This window comes from Chionomys nivalis, chromosome 22 (assembly GCF_950005125.1).
Source record: "Chionomys nivalis chromosome 22, mChiNiv1.1, whole genome shotgun sequence".
NCBI classification, from domain to species: Eukaryota; Metazoa; Chordata; class Mammalia; order Rodentia; family Cricetidae; genus Chionomys; species Chionomys nivalis.
The window spans coordinates 7,035,311-7,050,770 of record NC_080107.1 but is presented as its reverse complement, the minus strand read 5'-3'; the positions used below and the strand labels follow the sequence as shown (position 1 = coordinate 7,050,770).

General features: G+C 44.9%; 1 protein-coding gene across 1 annotated transcript in view; it reads right to left on the bottom strand.

Annotated features, from left to right (window-relative positions):
- Ttn (titin) overlaps nucleotides 1–15,460 on the bottom strand; it is a 270,030-nt gene that overhangs the window by 49,969 nt on the left and 204,601 nt on the right. The window contains exons 254-275 of the mRNA XM_057755570.1: nucleotides 12,451–15,417; nucleotides 11,469–11,789; nucleotides 11,085–11,369; nucleotides 10,694–10,993; nucleotides 10,056–10,358; nucleotides 8,999–9,274; nucleotides 8,586–8,885; nucleotides 8,192–8,494; nucleotides 7,631–7,930; nucleotides 6,506–6,793; nucleotides 5,872–6,168; nucleotides 5,483–5,785; nucleotides 5,081–5,386; nucleotides 3,824–4,111; nucleotides 3,435–3,725; nucleotides 3,061–3,348; nucleotides 2,300–2,887; nucleotides 2,105–2,209; nucleotides 1,496–1,693; nucleotides 1,109–1,405; nucleotides 431–1,018; nucleotides 31–333 (exon numbers count right to left, since the gene is read on the bottom strand). Coding sequence (XP_057611553.1) covers nucleotides 31–333; nucleotides 431–1,018; nucleotides 1,109–1,405; nucleotides 1,496–1,693; nucleotides 2,105–2,209; nucleotides 2,300–2,887; nucleotides 3,061–3,348; nucleotides 3,435–3,725; nucleotides 3,824–4,111; nucleotides 5,081–5,386; nucleotides 5,483–5,785; nucleotides 5,872–6,168; nucleotides 6,506–6,793; nucleotides 7,631–7,930; nucleotides 8,192–8,494; nucleotides 8,586–8,885; nucleotides 8,999–9,274; nucleotides 10,056–10,358; nucleotides 10,694–10,993; nucleotides 11,085–11,369; nucleotides 11,469–11,789; nucleotides 12,451–15,417 — 9,495 coding nt within the window. The remainder of the gene's footprint in view (nucleotides 1–30; nucleotides 334–430; nucleotides 1,019–1,108; nucleotides 1,406–1,495; nucleotides 1,694–2,104; nucleotides 2,210–2,299; nucleotides 2,888–3,060; nucleotides 3,349–3,434; nucleotides 3,726–3,823; nucleotides 4,112–5,080; nucleotides 5,387–5,482; nucleotides 5,786–5,871; nucleotides 6,169–6,505; nucleotides 6,794–7,630; nucleotides 7,931–8,191; nucleotides 8,495–8,585; nucleotides 8,886–8,998; nucleotides 9,275–10,055; nucleotides 10,359–10,693; nucleotides 10,994–11,084; nucleotides 11,370–11,468; nucleotides 11,790–12,450; nucleotides 15,418–15,460) is intronic.

The following is a 15,460-nucleotide window of genomic DNA, read 5'->3' as shown; positions in this document are numbered from 1 at the left end:
ACGGTGTTGGAAGAGATGACAAATACTCACATGCCACATCTTTCATCAGAACAGGATTTGAGGCATCGCTCGGTGGACCAATGCCCGCTCTGTTCTCCGCACTGACACGGAACTCATAGGTGTTTCCTTCTTGGAGTCCGGTTACTTTGCACCTGAGGTCAGAAACTGGAGTCTTTGTGGCTCTCACCCATCTCAAGCCTTTCTTCTCCCTCCTTTCAACATGATACCCTGTGATCTCGCTGCCACCGTCATCAGTCGGTCTCTTCCAACTGACAGTGGCAGTGTTCTTAGTGACATTTGATATCTCTGGTTTTCCAGGAGGGCCTGGGGGACCTACAAAAAAGAGGCAGATTTGTGATAAGTTCTCGATTTACTGAACTTGAACATTTTCACGGTGGTCACTACCGCAGCTACCGCATGCACTACATACCAAATCTGTCTACCATCTTGACAGGTTCAGACTGAACAGGTTCTCCTTTACCGTACTGGTTTACCGCCGACACACGGAAAAGGTATTCATTTCCTTGGATGAGTTTGGTTACCACATGCCTGCAGGCCTGAATATCTTCAGAAACCACTGTCCACAAAAGCCGGCTGGTTTCTCTCTTTTCAAGAACATAAGCCTTAATTGGTGATCCGCCATCTTCCAAGGGAGGTGTCCACGTAAGTGTTGCTTTCTCAGCAGAAACGTTACTGATTTCAATGGGACCTGGGGGACCAGGTACATCAAGGACCGATACCTTCACGTGTTCCTCCTTTGTGCCAAAAGGGTTTGTAGCAGTGATGGTGTATTCACCAGCATCCTTTCTTGTGGCGTATTTGACTGTCAGCATGGATGATGTTGGGGTTGAAGTTATTTGGGCAATATCTGATGGTCTGATATCTTTTCCCGCCTTGGACCAGCTTGACTTTGGAAGGGGTTTTCCAAGAATGCTAATGGCACTTAAAACAATGGTGTCCCCTGCTTTAACTGTCAGCCCGTCTTTAATTGTGGGATCAAGGACAATGGTGGGTGCCTCTGCAGAGGGGAGAAAGAATAAACTCATCAGAAAACAGAGGGGGTTTCATGTTCTGCCTTTTAACTGGGACAGACGCCAGTGTCACCTACCGTACTCATCCTTGCAAATGACGGTCCCTGTGCTCTCTGACGGAGCGCTGATAGCACCTGCTGTGTTCTTTGCTCGGATTCTGAACTCGTATTTTCCACCTTCGATAAGGTCAGTTACAGTAAAGGCACAGTCTGGAACATTAATGTGGTTGGCCTTCATCCAAGACTTGGACGGCAGATCCCTTTTCTCTACTATGTACCCTGTTAATTTATGACCACCGTCATATTTGGGTTCTGTCCAGATGAGAGTCACTGAATTCCTTGTTACACTAATAACCTCAGGTTTTCCAGGAGGATCTAAAACAGAGAAGAAAACCCATCAAACAAACCACCAATGCTTGCTTCCTGGAGCACAGCCCCCTAGGCTTCTCTTTCTTAATGGCTTACCAATTGGATCAAGGGCTACAACTGGCTCTGAGGGCAGGCTTGGCTTGCCCACTCCTGCTAGATTGATAGCCATAACTCGGAATTCATATTCAAGACCTTCAGTTAATCCGGTCACTTTGAAATCTTTCATCCTTATAGGAGTCTTGTTAGCTCTCTTCCATAGAAGGCTGTTTCTTTCCTTGAATTCAATATGATACCCTACAAATGACCATGAATATATCAATTCAGATAGATATTATACAGATTGTTTTAAAATACACACAGACACACACACACTTTACCCAAGTTATTCCTTTGCAGATATACTGAAAAGATGACCTTACTTTGTTATCTATATTTTTATCATCTAGGCATGGTGCCAGTCTTTCTTCTTGCCCTATTCATAGTTATTACCTTTCTTTTGAAAAACACTAGATAGTTACTTCAGTTATGAACTGCTGCATTGGGAGGGTTTCAATTAAATTAAACATTAATTGTGTATATGTTTGTTTATTTATTTATTACTAGATATTTATTCATATTTATTACTAGATATGAAGATGATTATATGAACAAGGTATTTGTGAAGAACACTGATAAAAAGCTAAAGGAAAACTGTAAATTAAATACCTGTAATAGGTGAGCCCCCAGTCTTTTTAGGATCAGTCCATGTTAGAGACACTGAATCGTGTCTGACATCCACAATATTGGGAGGTGGGGGAGCGTCAGGCACATCTACAGAGAAAGGTAGACAATGTCAGATTAATAAAGAAGGAAACTCCACAAAGCCATATTTCACTTTATTCTTTACTTTAACACACTTACCAAATGGGTGTTTGGCAACAATTGGCTCGGACTTCAGGCCTTCTCCCACACCGTATTTATTTTCAGCACTGACCCTGAAGGTGTATTCCACGCCCTCATGCAGTCTAGTGACTCGGAAGGTGGTTTTCTGGACGGCGGAAGCACATGTCACCCACTTGTTGTTCACAGAATCTCTCTTCTCTAGGACATAGTTGGTGATTTCAGAACCTCCGTCATCCTTCGGAGGACCCCACTTCAGGGTCATGGCTTCTGCTGTGACTTCATCAAATTTGATTGGTCCAGTGGGGATGCCAGGCTTGCCAACAACCTTTATGGAGAGAGTCCCTTCCTTGGTGCCAGCGGCGTTCTTCAGCGTGATTGTGTATTTCCCAGCATCGGATTTTTGGCAGTCATATACTACAAGAGTCGTATTGACCGCAGTAGACTCAACACTGACTCTGGTGTCAGTTGCTAGAGGATCCTCCCCCTTCTTCCAAGACACAGATGGTGCTGGCTTGCCCTTTATGGGGATCTTCAGGCGGAAGTTGCTGTTTTCTTTAGCTAAGTAGCACAAATCAGGTAGATCCTTTAAGTCAAGATCAGGAGCCACTGTTAAAAAAAAAAGGCGGAGACGGATTATTTGTATTGGAATTATTAGGACTAGACAATCACCTCAGATCAGTTTAAAAAGGTATGCATTTGGTAAGCCAGGCTGTTAGGGCTCCAGCTTATACTTCTGATGATAGGAGAGAAGAGGTGAGGTTGCACAGGGAGACGCTTACCAACGTCATCCTTTGCCACGACGACGATTTCGCTTGGGGTTCCTTCTCCATTTTCATTTTCAGCGCTCACTCTGAAGGTGTATTCCTTCCCTTCCTTCAGATCTTTGGCAGAGTACTGTAGGCTCAATGACTTCATAACTCGTTGCCACTTATTTTCTTCTGTCAGGAAATCCACCACGTAGCCCGTAATTCTACTCCCACCATCACTGCGAGGCTTCTTCCAGCCAATGGTGCAGGATGACTTAGTCACAGCCAGCACTTTGAGGTCAACAACAGGTCCTGGGGTTTCTAAAAGAGGAGAAACCATGAGTCCAAGACCCAGGTAACCAAGGTGGGCCGTAGTTCAACAGGATGGGTCACAGTTTGTTGCTCACCTGACGCTTTGACAGCATCACGTGTTTCCCCCGGATCCCCAATGCCGTACTCATTTTCAGCGAACACTCTGAAGTAGTAGGATTTCCCCTCTTCCAAGTTAGAGACTCTGAAGCTTGTCTTTGAGCACTCAGTGGTCACTGTCGACCAGGATTTCCTCTCTGCATCCCGTTTCTCAACCACGTAGTTGATGATGGGGCTCCCACCATCGATAATGGGGGGATCCCAGGTAATGTATGCGGAGTCCTTGGATATTTCCTTAACCGTCACATTGACAGGTGGCCCAGGAGTATCTGAATAGCAAGTAGAGGTTAAGCAAGCAATGAACACATTAAAAAAGCACGCAAATGCTGGTTTCAAACATACTTGGCTCTTTCCTTAGCCGACTTACCGAGCACCTTGACTACAATGGTGTACTCCTTTTTCCCACAGCTGTTCTCCAAGGTCAAGATGTATTTCCCCGCGTCGTACTTGTTCACGTTTTCGCAGCGCAGGAAAGTGTCAAAGTCGGTGGACTTTATGTCCAATCCAATCCTTTCTCTTAGATTGACGTTTGGTTTGGACCAAGTGATCTTTGGAGGTGGACGCCCTTTGACGGGCACATAGAGTCTCATGGTAACTCCAGCACGTAAAATGAGTGTTTTTCTTAACTCAGCATCGAGTTCTCCCTCGGGTGGAACTATTGAACATGGGGGTGAAGAAAGTCAGAGCCATAAAATTTCAGCCTCATACGTATTTCTAAAGACTGCCCTATCATTCCTAAAATACATATCCTTTGTAAAACCAACTTCTTGATTTTTTAAAACATCCTGGACAATTGGATACTCTGTTGATGTTTTCATTTTTCTTGAAAGTATTTTATTTTTATTTTTGAATACGTGTTTATGTTTACATCTGCAGTAATCCATGAGTGCAGAATCCATGGAAGCCAGAAATAGGCACTGGATCCCTGGGGGTGAAGTTACAGGCAGTTTTAAGTCACTTGATGTGGGTGCTGGGATCCAAACTCAAATCCTTTAGAAGAACAGTATGCCCTTGTGATCACTGACCTCTCTCTCTCTGGTCCCCATGATCTTCCTATTTTTCCACGCACTTTTGACCCAACCAAGTATTCCTTGAAGGGCCTGTCTTCCTCTTCACGTGTACCCTGCAGAGCTAAGCCTCTGTCTATGCTTGAGAGAATGCTTCCTCCCACCTTGAGTTTTCTGTCTTATATTCAGTGCATATTACATTCCTGCAAATGCTCTTGCTTTGTTTGCTATTTCATCATAGGAAGAAAAGTCTATAACAGATTAAATATGCTGCTAAGAAACCTTTTTAAGGTGGGAAGGAGTTCTGGAGATGAAATGAATAGAAGAAAGAAACTATAGGAGTCTTCCAGTTACATACTTAGAGATGTATGTGGATGAGTGGATAACAGGCAGGAGGATAATAGATGGGCCATTACTTAAAAAAGAAAAACAACAAAACCTCTTTCTTTTTTTTGAAAGCCACCTATTCTGTTTGGCCTGCTAAACATCATGAAGTGCCACCTACCCCTCCTGACCTGGGCTCCTGGAACTTGTAGCTGTGTCTGCACCAGAGCTGATTCTGTCTCTTAGACTATGATGGGCTGAAAGTCTCACCTGTGTCTGCTGGCAGTACTTACTTAGGATGTCCTTGGGGCAGTGCTTGTCTGGCACGTCACTCGGGTCACTGTAGCCGATCTTATTCACAGCGTACACGCGGAACTGATACTCGGTGTTTTCCATCAGGCCGGTCACCTCGAAGCGGGTTTTCTGCAGCTTCTCTGGTAAATTGCACCTCACCCAGTGATCAGAATCGGCTCGCTTGGCTTCCACAAGATAACCAATGATGGGGCTACCTCCATCAAAGGCTGGCTTGCCCCATGATAGGCTCACAGAGCTACGGGTGGTATCGTATACTTTAGGGAAAGCTGGTGGGCCAGGAGGATCTGAGGACAAATGACAACAGAAAAGTTTAGTGACAACTTCCTTTCTGGCTGTTTAATGCTTACTACAGAGCACGGGACTCTCGCAAGCACACTTACACAGTGGGTCCTGAGCATACACGGCTTTGGATGCATCACTGGGTTTGCCAGGTCCAGCTTTATTTATAGCAGTGACTCGGAATTCATACTCAGTGCCTTCCTGGAGACCCGTTGCTTTTAATGTTCTTTCTATGACAGGTTTTCTGTTGACTTTAGTCCAGTTAACTGCCTGAGTTTCCCTCTTTTCGACCAAGTATCCAGTGATAGGTGAGCCACCGTCATCGGCAGGGGCTTTCCAGCTGACTGTCATGTGATCCTTGGTGACATTGCTAATGACAGGAGGGTCGCAGCGTCCAGGTGGGTCTGTAAAGACAGAACGATACGTTAGTCTCTTAAGCAAAAAGAGTATTTAAGAAAGTAGAGGGTGACCCACTGGAGAGTGTTCCTACCGTATGGGTTTTTAGCAATCGCTGGCTCAGTGAGGATGGGGTCGCCCACTCCATATTTGTTTTCAGCACAGATACGGAACTGGTATTCATGGCCCTCTATAAGTTTCTCCACGGTGCAGCTGGTGATGGGCACAGTAGCAGAGACCTGAGCCCAGTTAGGCCTACTCGTTTCCCGCTTGTCAACGATGTAGTTGGTGATTTCTGAGCCTCCGTCCTCGAGAGGAGGTTCCCAAGACAGCATGGCACGATCCGCATACATCTTGTTGATTTTGACAGATGCTGGAGGACCTGGTTTATCTGAAAGAATGGAGAAGAAAACTGAACTATTTTTCTAAAAAGGGAAATGATATATGGGGAAGAGATCTAGACGGTGGGCTACGTTCTTCTATAAAGACACTCTTCTGCAATGCTGATTTATTTTTGGGACATACTTTGCTTATTGTTGTGCTTGAGACAGGGCATCTGCAGAATAGGCTGGTTTAGTACTCCCTGAGTAGAGGAGCATGACCTTGAACTCCTGATCCTCCCGCCCCCTCCCAGTACCCTGGGATCATAGGAGTTCATTAGCATATCAGCTGTAAACTTATTTACAGGCCAAGTGAAGTGTGGGATTGTAATCACATTCTTTAATTACCTAGTACTTTGAGCTTAATGGTGGCTGATTTGGAACCACTGGCATTTTCGGCAGTAATGGTGTAGTCTCCCGAGTCCTTCCGGTTCACGCTGAACAGCTCCAAGGTGCACAAGTTCCGCTTCATCGCCATCTTTATACCTTCCGCTGGTTTTATTGGAGTGCCATCTTTCTTCCAGGAAACTGTTGGCATTGGTTTACCAAACACAGTAGCATCCAAGCAGACGTTAGTCCCAGCTTTCACAGTAAGCAGAGACTTCATTTCGACACTGAGTTCTATCCTGGGAGGAACTGGAAGGAAAGAAGATTGGCGGTCTTCATTATGCAAAACTGCATTGTGTAATTATTACTGACAACCGTGATAAATCCATCATGAATGAGATTTTTATCTTATTATTAACTATTAACTTTTAATACTTGGGATTGAACCCACTGAGCTACAGCCCTAGTGCTACAATCATTTTTATTTAATAATTTATAATATATATATATATATATACACACACATATATATGAGTACAGTATTTTTGCAAAAGTCTGCATTGTGGAATGATTCAATCAATCAAACTCATACCACAGTCCGCTCACCTATTCAGTCAGCATTTTTATTGTCTCCTCTTTTAGTAATCTTGAGATCTATAACACGTTATTAACTCTGGCTCCATGCAGAGTTACCAATACTGGTTCTTCCTGTCAGACTGAAACTTTAACATTCTCTCCCTCTCATCTCCCTTTCCTCAGCCCCCGATTTTTAAGATCCATACTTACTACAAAAGTAAAATACGTTTAAGAAAGAAATTTGACAATGTTGCAAATAGATAAAAGTAAATTCCCATAATTCCAACACCAGGTTTCCACTCTCAGTTTAATATTTGTCATCATTCTGTGACTATGACTAAAATCACACACTTCTTAGTTGTGTAACCTGTTTTTTTGTTTTGCTTTTTAAGATTCTTCATAAGCCTAATTTTTAGTGCTGAATACAAAGTTAACTCCTTGTCATTTATTCTCCCCTTTTCTATAGTATGAATTTGGTATGTTAGTTTGTTTTTAAGTAATTATTTATTTCATGAGGAAACATTACTATCATGGATACTGTAAGTGTTTTAATACGTAATACACTCTTACCATTTTCTGCAAGAATAGTCACTGGGTCAGAAGGCTCAGAAGGCTGGCTAATGTTCACAGCAGTCTTAGCAATCGCTCTAAATTGATATTGAGCATTCTCTTCTAACCCCGTAGCTGTGTACTCTTCCTGGGGAATCTGGTGAGGTGTGGTATTACACCGAACCCACTTATCACCAGGAAGCTTGCAAGCTTCTACAAAATAGCCAATGATTTTGCTTCCTCCGTCGTGCTTTGGACGGGCCCAGATAAGGGAGGCAGAGTTCTTGGTGACGTCAACAACTTCAGGTTTCCCTGGGGGATCTAAAGCAAAAAGAAATATTCTCAATGTTGCTCTCACTAGCAGAAGCGTAAACTCCTCACAGCGCCACTCCCATGTGGTTCAACAGGATAACAATCATGTCAAGTCAGCCATCCATCCGGTATCTACTTTTCAGGGCTTGCTATGCATTTACATGGAGTGAATTTCATGCGAGGGGTAGAGCGTACTCCAGGATGGAAGTACTAACTTTCAGAAGCAAAGATTTAAATGTGTCTCTACAGTTCTAAACAATGGTTACCTACCTACTGGCATCCTTGCGGTTACATATTCTGTTGGCTTGCTAGGTGGGCTGGATCCAGCTTTGTTTAGGGCATAAATTCTGAACGAATATTCTAGACCTTCTACAAGGCCAGCACAAGGATATTCAGTTGACCGGACGACAGTGTCGTTAGCCTTCACCCAGAGTAAACTGTTTCTTTCTTTGCGTTCAATCAGGTAACCAGTGATGGGGCTTCCTCCATCACTGTCTGGTCTGTCCCATGCGACAAATATGCAGTCTTTGTTGACTTTAGTGATCCGTGCATTTTTTGGCTCACTAGGAACGTCTGGAGATGAAGACAGGGAAATGTCAGCTTCTGCTTTAAACTAAAAGCCTACAAAGAACAACACACACACACCACCAACACCAGCACTCACCAAACGGGAATTTAGCCAGCATCTTTGGAGATGTGAGAGGCTCTGAAATGCCGAATCTGTTTTCAGCGCGGACCCGGAAGATATACTCCTGTCCGGGGATCAGCTTGCCAACCCTGCAGGATGTCTTGGTGACCGAAGCTAGAGCTGTGACCCAATCCCCACGGCTTACATCACATTTCTCTACTATGTAATTGGTGATGCTACTGCCTCCATCCTCAAGAGGGATGTGCCAAGACAGGGAGCAAGCATCAGCATCGATATCAGAAATGTCAAATGGAGGCTGGGGCGGACCAGGAGCGTCTGCATAAACCAAGAGGAAAGAAACACAGAGTGAGAAAACAAATAGTTAAAAAAAAAAAGGAACCTTTCTGATCTCCATATTTTAATGGGCACTTGTCTCACAGGTAACCTACCCATGACTGTAACTTTGATTTTCTGAGTGTCCGTCCCCGAGCTATTTTCTGCTGTGAGGCTGTAGTAACCACTGTCTTTCCTGGTGACATCCTTTATGATCAGGACCGAAGAACTGTCCGCTTTATGGATGGCCAGGTGGCTGGATGTGACCACTTCTTCCTCTCCTTTCTTCCATTTACAGATGGGGTTGGGCTTCCCATACACATGGGCTTCGACTCGGAGTTTCTTCCCAGCTTTGATGGTGATCTGCTCGGGCATGAGGATCTTTGGCGGCACTGAAAGCAAAGACAAAACCCATTTCTTGAGCGGGGGGGGGGGGAGGGTCTGGATTTCTCGAATTGTGGGTTGTAGGCCACTAGGTATTTCAAATTAATGATTGAATTTATAAGCAATTTTTTAGTAATTCAAAATTTTCAAAATATAATAGTTTATGTCCCAGCTGCTATTCCCCCTCCTTCCTGTCCTCCCAGTCCCAGTCCCTCCCCCAAATCCCTACTCAGTTCCCACCCCCCAATCCACTCCTCCTCTGTTTAGGGAAAGGCAGGTCTCCTATGAGGATCAACAGAACATCATATCAAGTTGTAGTAAGACTAAGCACCTCCCCATATGTTAAGGCTTGACAAGAAGACCAAGTATGAGGAGTAAGATCACAGCCACCTACAAAAAGAGTAGGAGACAGCCCCTGTCCCCACTGTTAGGAGTCCCACAAGAGGGCCAAGCTACCAATATTTTTAAAACTTCTTAAATACAATAGAAAATATCAGATATAGCCTACATAAGGATAGGCTATATGCTGTGTTGTACAAACTCAAGGAGAAATGTCTACAGAAGCCAGTTTTCCTGTGTTGTACAAACTCAAGGAGAAATGTCTACAGAAGCCAGTTTTTCTGTGTTGTACAAACTCGAGAAATGTCTACAGAAGCCATTATAGGGCATAAAGGAAGCAATGACTACTCAAAAAGATAAATACAATTGCTTAGTTTCGGAACAACAGAGAAAAGCCAGATAAGAAGAACAGAAACAGCCATACACAGAACATGAAGGCAAACGACTCACATAGCTGCTCTTTGGCTTCGTAGACGCCCTCAGCTTCTCTTGGCAGGCTGACGCCAACAGCATTCCTCGCTGCAACTCGGAATTTGTATTTCTTTCCTTCCTTTAGGCCGGTGACAATGAGGCTGAGGTCTTTGACCACTGAGTACTCTGTCCAGCGATCTGCGGGCTGGTCTTCCTCTCTGTAACTAATGATATAGCCATCAATTTTAGCACCCCCATCACGCAGGGGAGGTAACCAGGCCAGCGTAGCACTGTTCTTTGTCATTTCTGTTACTTCAAGTTTTCTTGGAGGATCCGGCTCACCTAGGGAAAGAACATAATTTAGAAAATTAGGTACCTTTATAAACCCCATTGTTCATGTGTGTAAGAGTTTCAGTATGACTTTTGTACCAAAGTTTACGGGATACGTGGTCCAACATTTTCATGATAAAGTGTTATGCAAAGCAAGTGATACACGTTTTATCCAAGAGAGAGAGATTCACTGCACTATTAGGGTCTCACAAATCAAGTTCCTTCTGGCAGATTATAATCCTAACGATCTATTGACCGTGATCCAGTAGATTATAATCATATTGACCTCTTGGCCTTGATAAACTAGAGGGCTGGAGTCAAAAGGGGAAAGAAACGAGATTGCTTACTGAGAGGATCTGATGCAAGCACAGGTTTGGGGACATCTGTTGGGACCCCGGGGCCGTATTCATTGACAGCAGTTACTCGGAAGTAATATTCATTCCCAGGGACAAGGTTGGTGACGTTGAAGCTTGTCTTCTTCACTTCGGGTGTAACTGTTGACCATGTTTTTCTTTCTGCCTCACGCTTCTCCACAACGTAATGTGTCACTTGGCTCCCGCCGTCATTTTCAGGAGGGCCCCAGGACACATGGCATGATGTTTTCGTGACATCCGAAACTTTTAAATCAGACACAGGTCCAGGAGTATCTGCAAAGGAGTAGCCACAAGTCTCATCAGCATTCCTATTAACTCATTTGTTTTTGGAGCAGGGGGAAAAAAAAGCTTTTGGCTAACGCACCTAGTACTTTGACGTTCACAAAAACGGCTTTTTCTCCTGCTGGGTTCACCAGGGTCAAGGAGTATTTTCCTGAGTCATCACGGGTAGAGTTGGGGATGACAAGGAAGGCCATGGTGTCAACGAGATCGACTTGTCCTTTTCGGACCACATTATCAATCCCCACTTTGCGCCATGTGACTTTGGGGGCGGGGCGTCCTCTCACTATTGCAAATAGCCGAATGGGGCAGCCTGCTCTCACGACGACCAGTTTTCTCATGCTGGCATCCAAGTCGATCTCTGGAGGCTCTGCAGGGTACATCAAAGACATTAGTGGGCTCGGCAGACATGAGGGAACCCCACGAGAATAAATGCAGATGGGTATCCACCACTAGAGAGAAGCCTCACCCAAAATTTCTTTAGGTTTGATGGCTTCCTTTAGCTCTGCAGGGCGCCCAATACCGACTTGATTTTGGGCGCACACCCTGAACTCGTACTCCTGGTTTTCATCCAAACTGGTGACTGTAAATTCCATGCGAACAAGTTGGGCGGCAGCGTTGCACCTTTTCCAGCCCTCGTCGGGTGAGGCGTCTGCTATTTTGGGTCTCATCTCGACAACATATCCAATTATGGGTGCACCTCCATCATAGACTGGTTTTCCCCATCCCAGAGTTATGGAATTTTTGGTTGTATCAACCACTTTGAAATTGGTTGGTGGGCCAGGTGGTTCTGGAAAAAAAAATTATATAAAAAAATGTACACATCATCAATTATCACTAGAGATTCTATTCTTTACTCTGTGTTTATATGTGTGCTCATGTTTTGAGAGTGTGTACATATGAGTTCATGAGTGTTTAGGCCAGAAGTCAACCCTGGGTGTTCTTCTCTATTGCACGTCACCTTATTGTTTGATACAGGGCCTCTCACTGAAACTATCACCAATTGGCTAGACTGGCTGGCCAGTGAACTCCAGGGATCTGCCCATCTATGTCCCCCTCTTGGCCCTGGGGTTATAGCTATGTGCTGTCTTGCCTGGCTTTGTACAGGAGTGTTGGTGATCTGAACTCAGGCTTGTGTAGTGGATAATTCACCCACTAAGCCACCTCCCCAGGCTCATGAAACTTTATTGTATAATTTTATAGTTAATTTTCAATTTAAACAAGGTCATTTTAATTTCTTAATTCCCAAGACTTCTTTACACTCCTTTCTAAAAGTTAGAGTCTACCAGTGCATATTTCTTGGTGATATGGTAAAAGGTTTAATTGGAAAAATATTAGCCAAAATGCTGTTATTAAAAATCTGAAGCAACCTGTTTGTCAGACAATTAATTTTGTCAGATACATAATTTTAAGAATTGGCTTAATATTAGAAAAAAGGAGATGCATCTTACCTATGGGATCTTTTGCCACCACTGGTCTTGAGGGTAAACTTGGTTCTCCAATGCCAACCTCATTTTCTGCCTTGACACGGAACTGATACTCATGTCCTGGGAGGAGATTCTGCACTTTCAGCCGTCTCTCAGGGATGGCACTCTTGTTGACAGGGACCCAGCGGACGGCGTGTTTTTCTTTTCTCTCCAGATAGTACCCTGTGATAGACTTCCCACCATCGTATTCGGGGGCATTCCAAACCACAGTCATCTCTTCTTTGCTCACTTTGGTGATTTCCGGAGGATCAGGGCGGCCGGGTCTGTCGTACTTGGTTTTTGCTATGACAGGTTTACTTTCTGTTGGAGGCCCTGTGCCTATTTTGTTTTCTGCACGGACTCTGAAAATATATTCATTTCCTTCTATGAGACGGGTCACCGTAGCGCCGGGTGTCAAGACATTAGCGGAATAGGTAGACCATACCATTCTCTTGCTCTCGCACTTTTCTAGGATATAATTTTGGATTTCACAGCCACCATCGTCTTCTGGTGGATCCCAGTGGATAGTACACCGGTCGCTGGACACATCTGTGATTTTCAGGTTCCTTACAGGCCCAGGCTTATCTAAAACATTGACAGTAGCGTAGGCCACAAAACTGCCGGCTGGATTAGTTGCTGTGACTACGTATTTACCACCATCGCTTCGTTTGGCTTTGGTACAAGAGAATTTTGAGGACTCAGCACTGGTATCAATCTTGACCCTTGGTGATCTTGTAAGATCTGTAGCATCCTTGTCCTTGGTCCAGGCCACTTCTGGGAATGGTTTGCCTCTCACACCTGCCTCGAGTCTAATGGTGTCCCCTGCCTTGACAGTTAGCACCCCGCTTAATTTCAGATCAAGGACTGGCTTCTGTAAGTCTTCCTTCACAACAACTTCCTCTGTCCTTACCCAGTCACTTTCTCCACCCTCGTTCTTAGTTTGCACTCTGAACTCATAAATCTGGTTTTCAACGCACTTGTCAACCATGTAATGGGTTTCCTTAATACTTCCTTTGTGCACTCTTTCCCAGTCGGCAGAGCCCTTCAGCCTCCTCTCGACGTGGTATGACAGATTTGGGCTGCCACCGTCATAACTAGGCCGTCGCCACTTTAGATAGACAAATGTCTTTCCTTTATCTGCAATGTGAAGGTTTTCTGGCTCTCCTGGCTTGTCAATAGGGTTGATGGCCAGAATTGGAGTCTTTGTTTCAATGGTTGGCCCAACGCCTACTTTGTTCTCCGCACAAACACGGAAATAGTATTCGTTGTTGGCCAACAGGTTGGCCTTGATCAGTCTCTTGGTGACATCTGAGGCAACAATTGACCAGCCTTTCTGATTTGGCTTACGATATTCTACTATGAAATTTGTAATTTCCGAGCCACCGTTATCTAGTGGATTTTCCCAAGAAATTGTGCAGTTTTCCTTGGTGACGTTGCTAACCTTCAGATTCTGGCAAGGCCCAGGTCTGTCAAGGACGTTAACAATGGCCGATCCTTGGGCATGTCCACTGCTGTTCTTAGCAGAGATGATATACTTGCCGTGGTCGGCTCTGACCGCTTCTTTAATTTGTAACTCCACGCGAGGCAGATCGTGAATCAGGTCAACCCGCTTGTCCTTGACCAGGACTTTGCCCTCCTTAGACCAAGTGATGTCTGGCTCAGGTCTGCCTTTGACTCGAGCGAGAATGCGGATCGTCTGACCCACCCGAACGGTAATGACGTCACGGCATGTCACATCAAGCTCTACTTCCGGAGGGTGAAGGATGTCTTTTGCAATCACAGACTCTGCCAGTTCTCTCGGCTCTCCCTCACCCACAATATTAGCTGCCCTGATGCGGAATCTGTACTCATTCCCTTCAATCAGTCCAGGCACCCTGAAGGCACACTGCCGGATGAGCTCGTCTTTATTGATCCTATCCCACTGCGCGGTGCCGGGTTTCTGACACTCTACTACATATCCGAGGATGGGGCTGCCGCCATCACTGAGGGGCTTTGTCCACACCAAGTCCGCAGATTCTTTGCTCTTGTCTTTCAGCTTAGGATTTATAGGTGGCCCCGGTGGTTTGATGGGCCGGCAAGCTTTTATTGGGTCAGAACTTGGGGATGGATTACTTAGTCCAGCAAGATTTTCGGCAAAAACTCTAAACTCATATGTATTTCCCTCATAGAGTCCAGTCACCCTGAACTTCAGGTCAGCAATAGGTGTTTTGTTGACCCTCACCCATTTGCCGGTTATTTCTCGACGTTCTACATAGTAGCCAGTTATCGGACTGCCGCCATCAGATTTTGGCAGGGTCCAAGACACCGTTGCCTCGTTCTCAGTAATGTCGGTTACCACTGGTTTGCCAGGAGGTGATGGGGGACTGAACTTGTGCTTAGCGACAGTAGGTGTGGAGTCAAGGGGAGGGCCAACACCCATCTTGTTCTCTGCTTTGACTCTGAAGACATACTCACAGCCCTTTTGGAGATGGGGCACCTTCAGCTTCAGCTTACTGCTTCCTGCAGAGACAACGCCCCATGTGCCTTTCCTAGTATCTTGTTTCTCAACAATGTAATTTATCACTGGGCTCCCTCCGTCATCCTTAGGTGGTTGCCATGAGATAGTCATGTATTCAGGGGTGACATCCAGAATATTAATGGGACCTGTTGGTGGACCAGGGACATCAAGAACAGTAAGATGGACAGCTACTGTTTTGGTACCAGCTGCATTGGAAACTGTAAGCTGATATTCCCCGGTATCCTTCCTCAAGCAGTTCTTAATGGTCAGCACTGAGGAGAAGCCATCAGTCTCAACTGTGTAGCGATCTTCCGTTTTAATCTCAATTCCATCTGATGTCCACTTTGCAGTAGGGACAGGCACACCTCTTATAATAGCAGGGAATCTCACTGTGGTACCAGCCTTTACAACGAGCCCTTCAATTAACTTCACATCTAATTCCACAGATGGAGCCACTAGAAAGAAATGAAGATGTTATTAGATTTGAATTTTCACAGT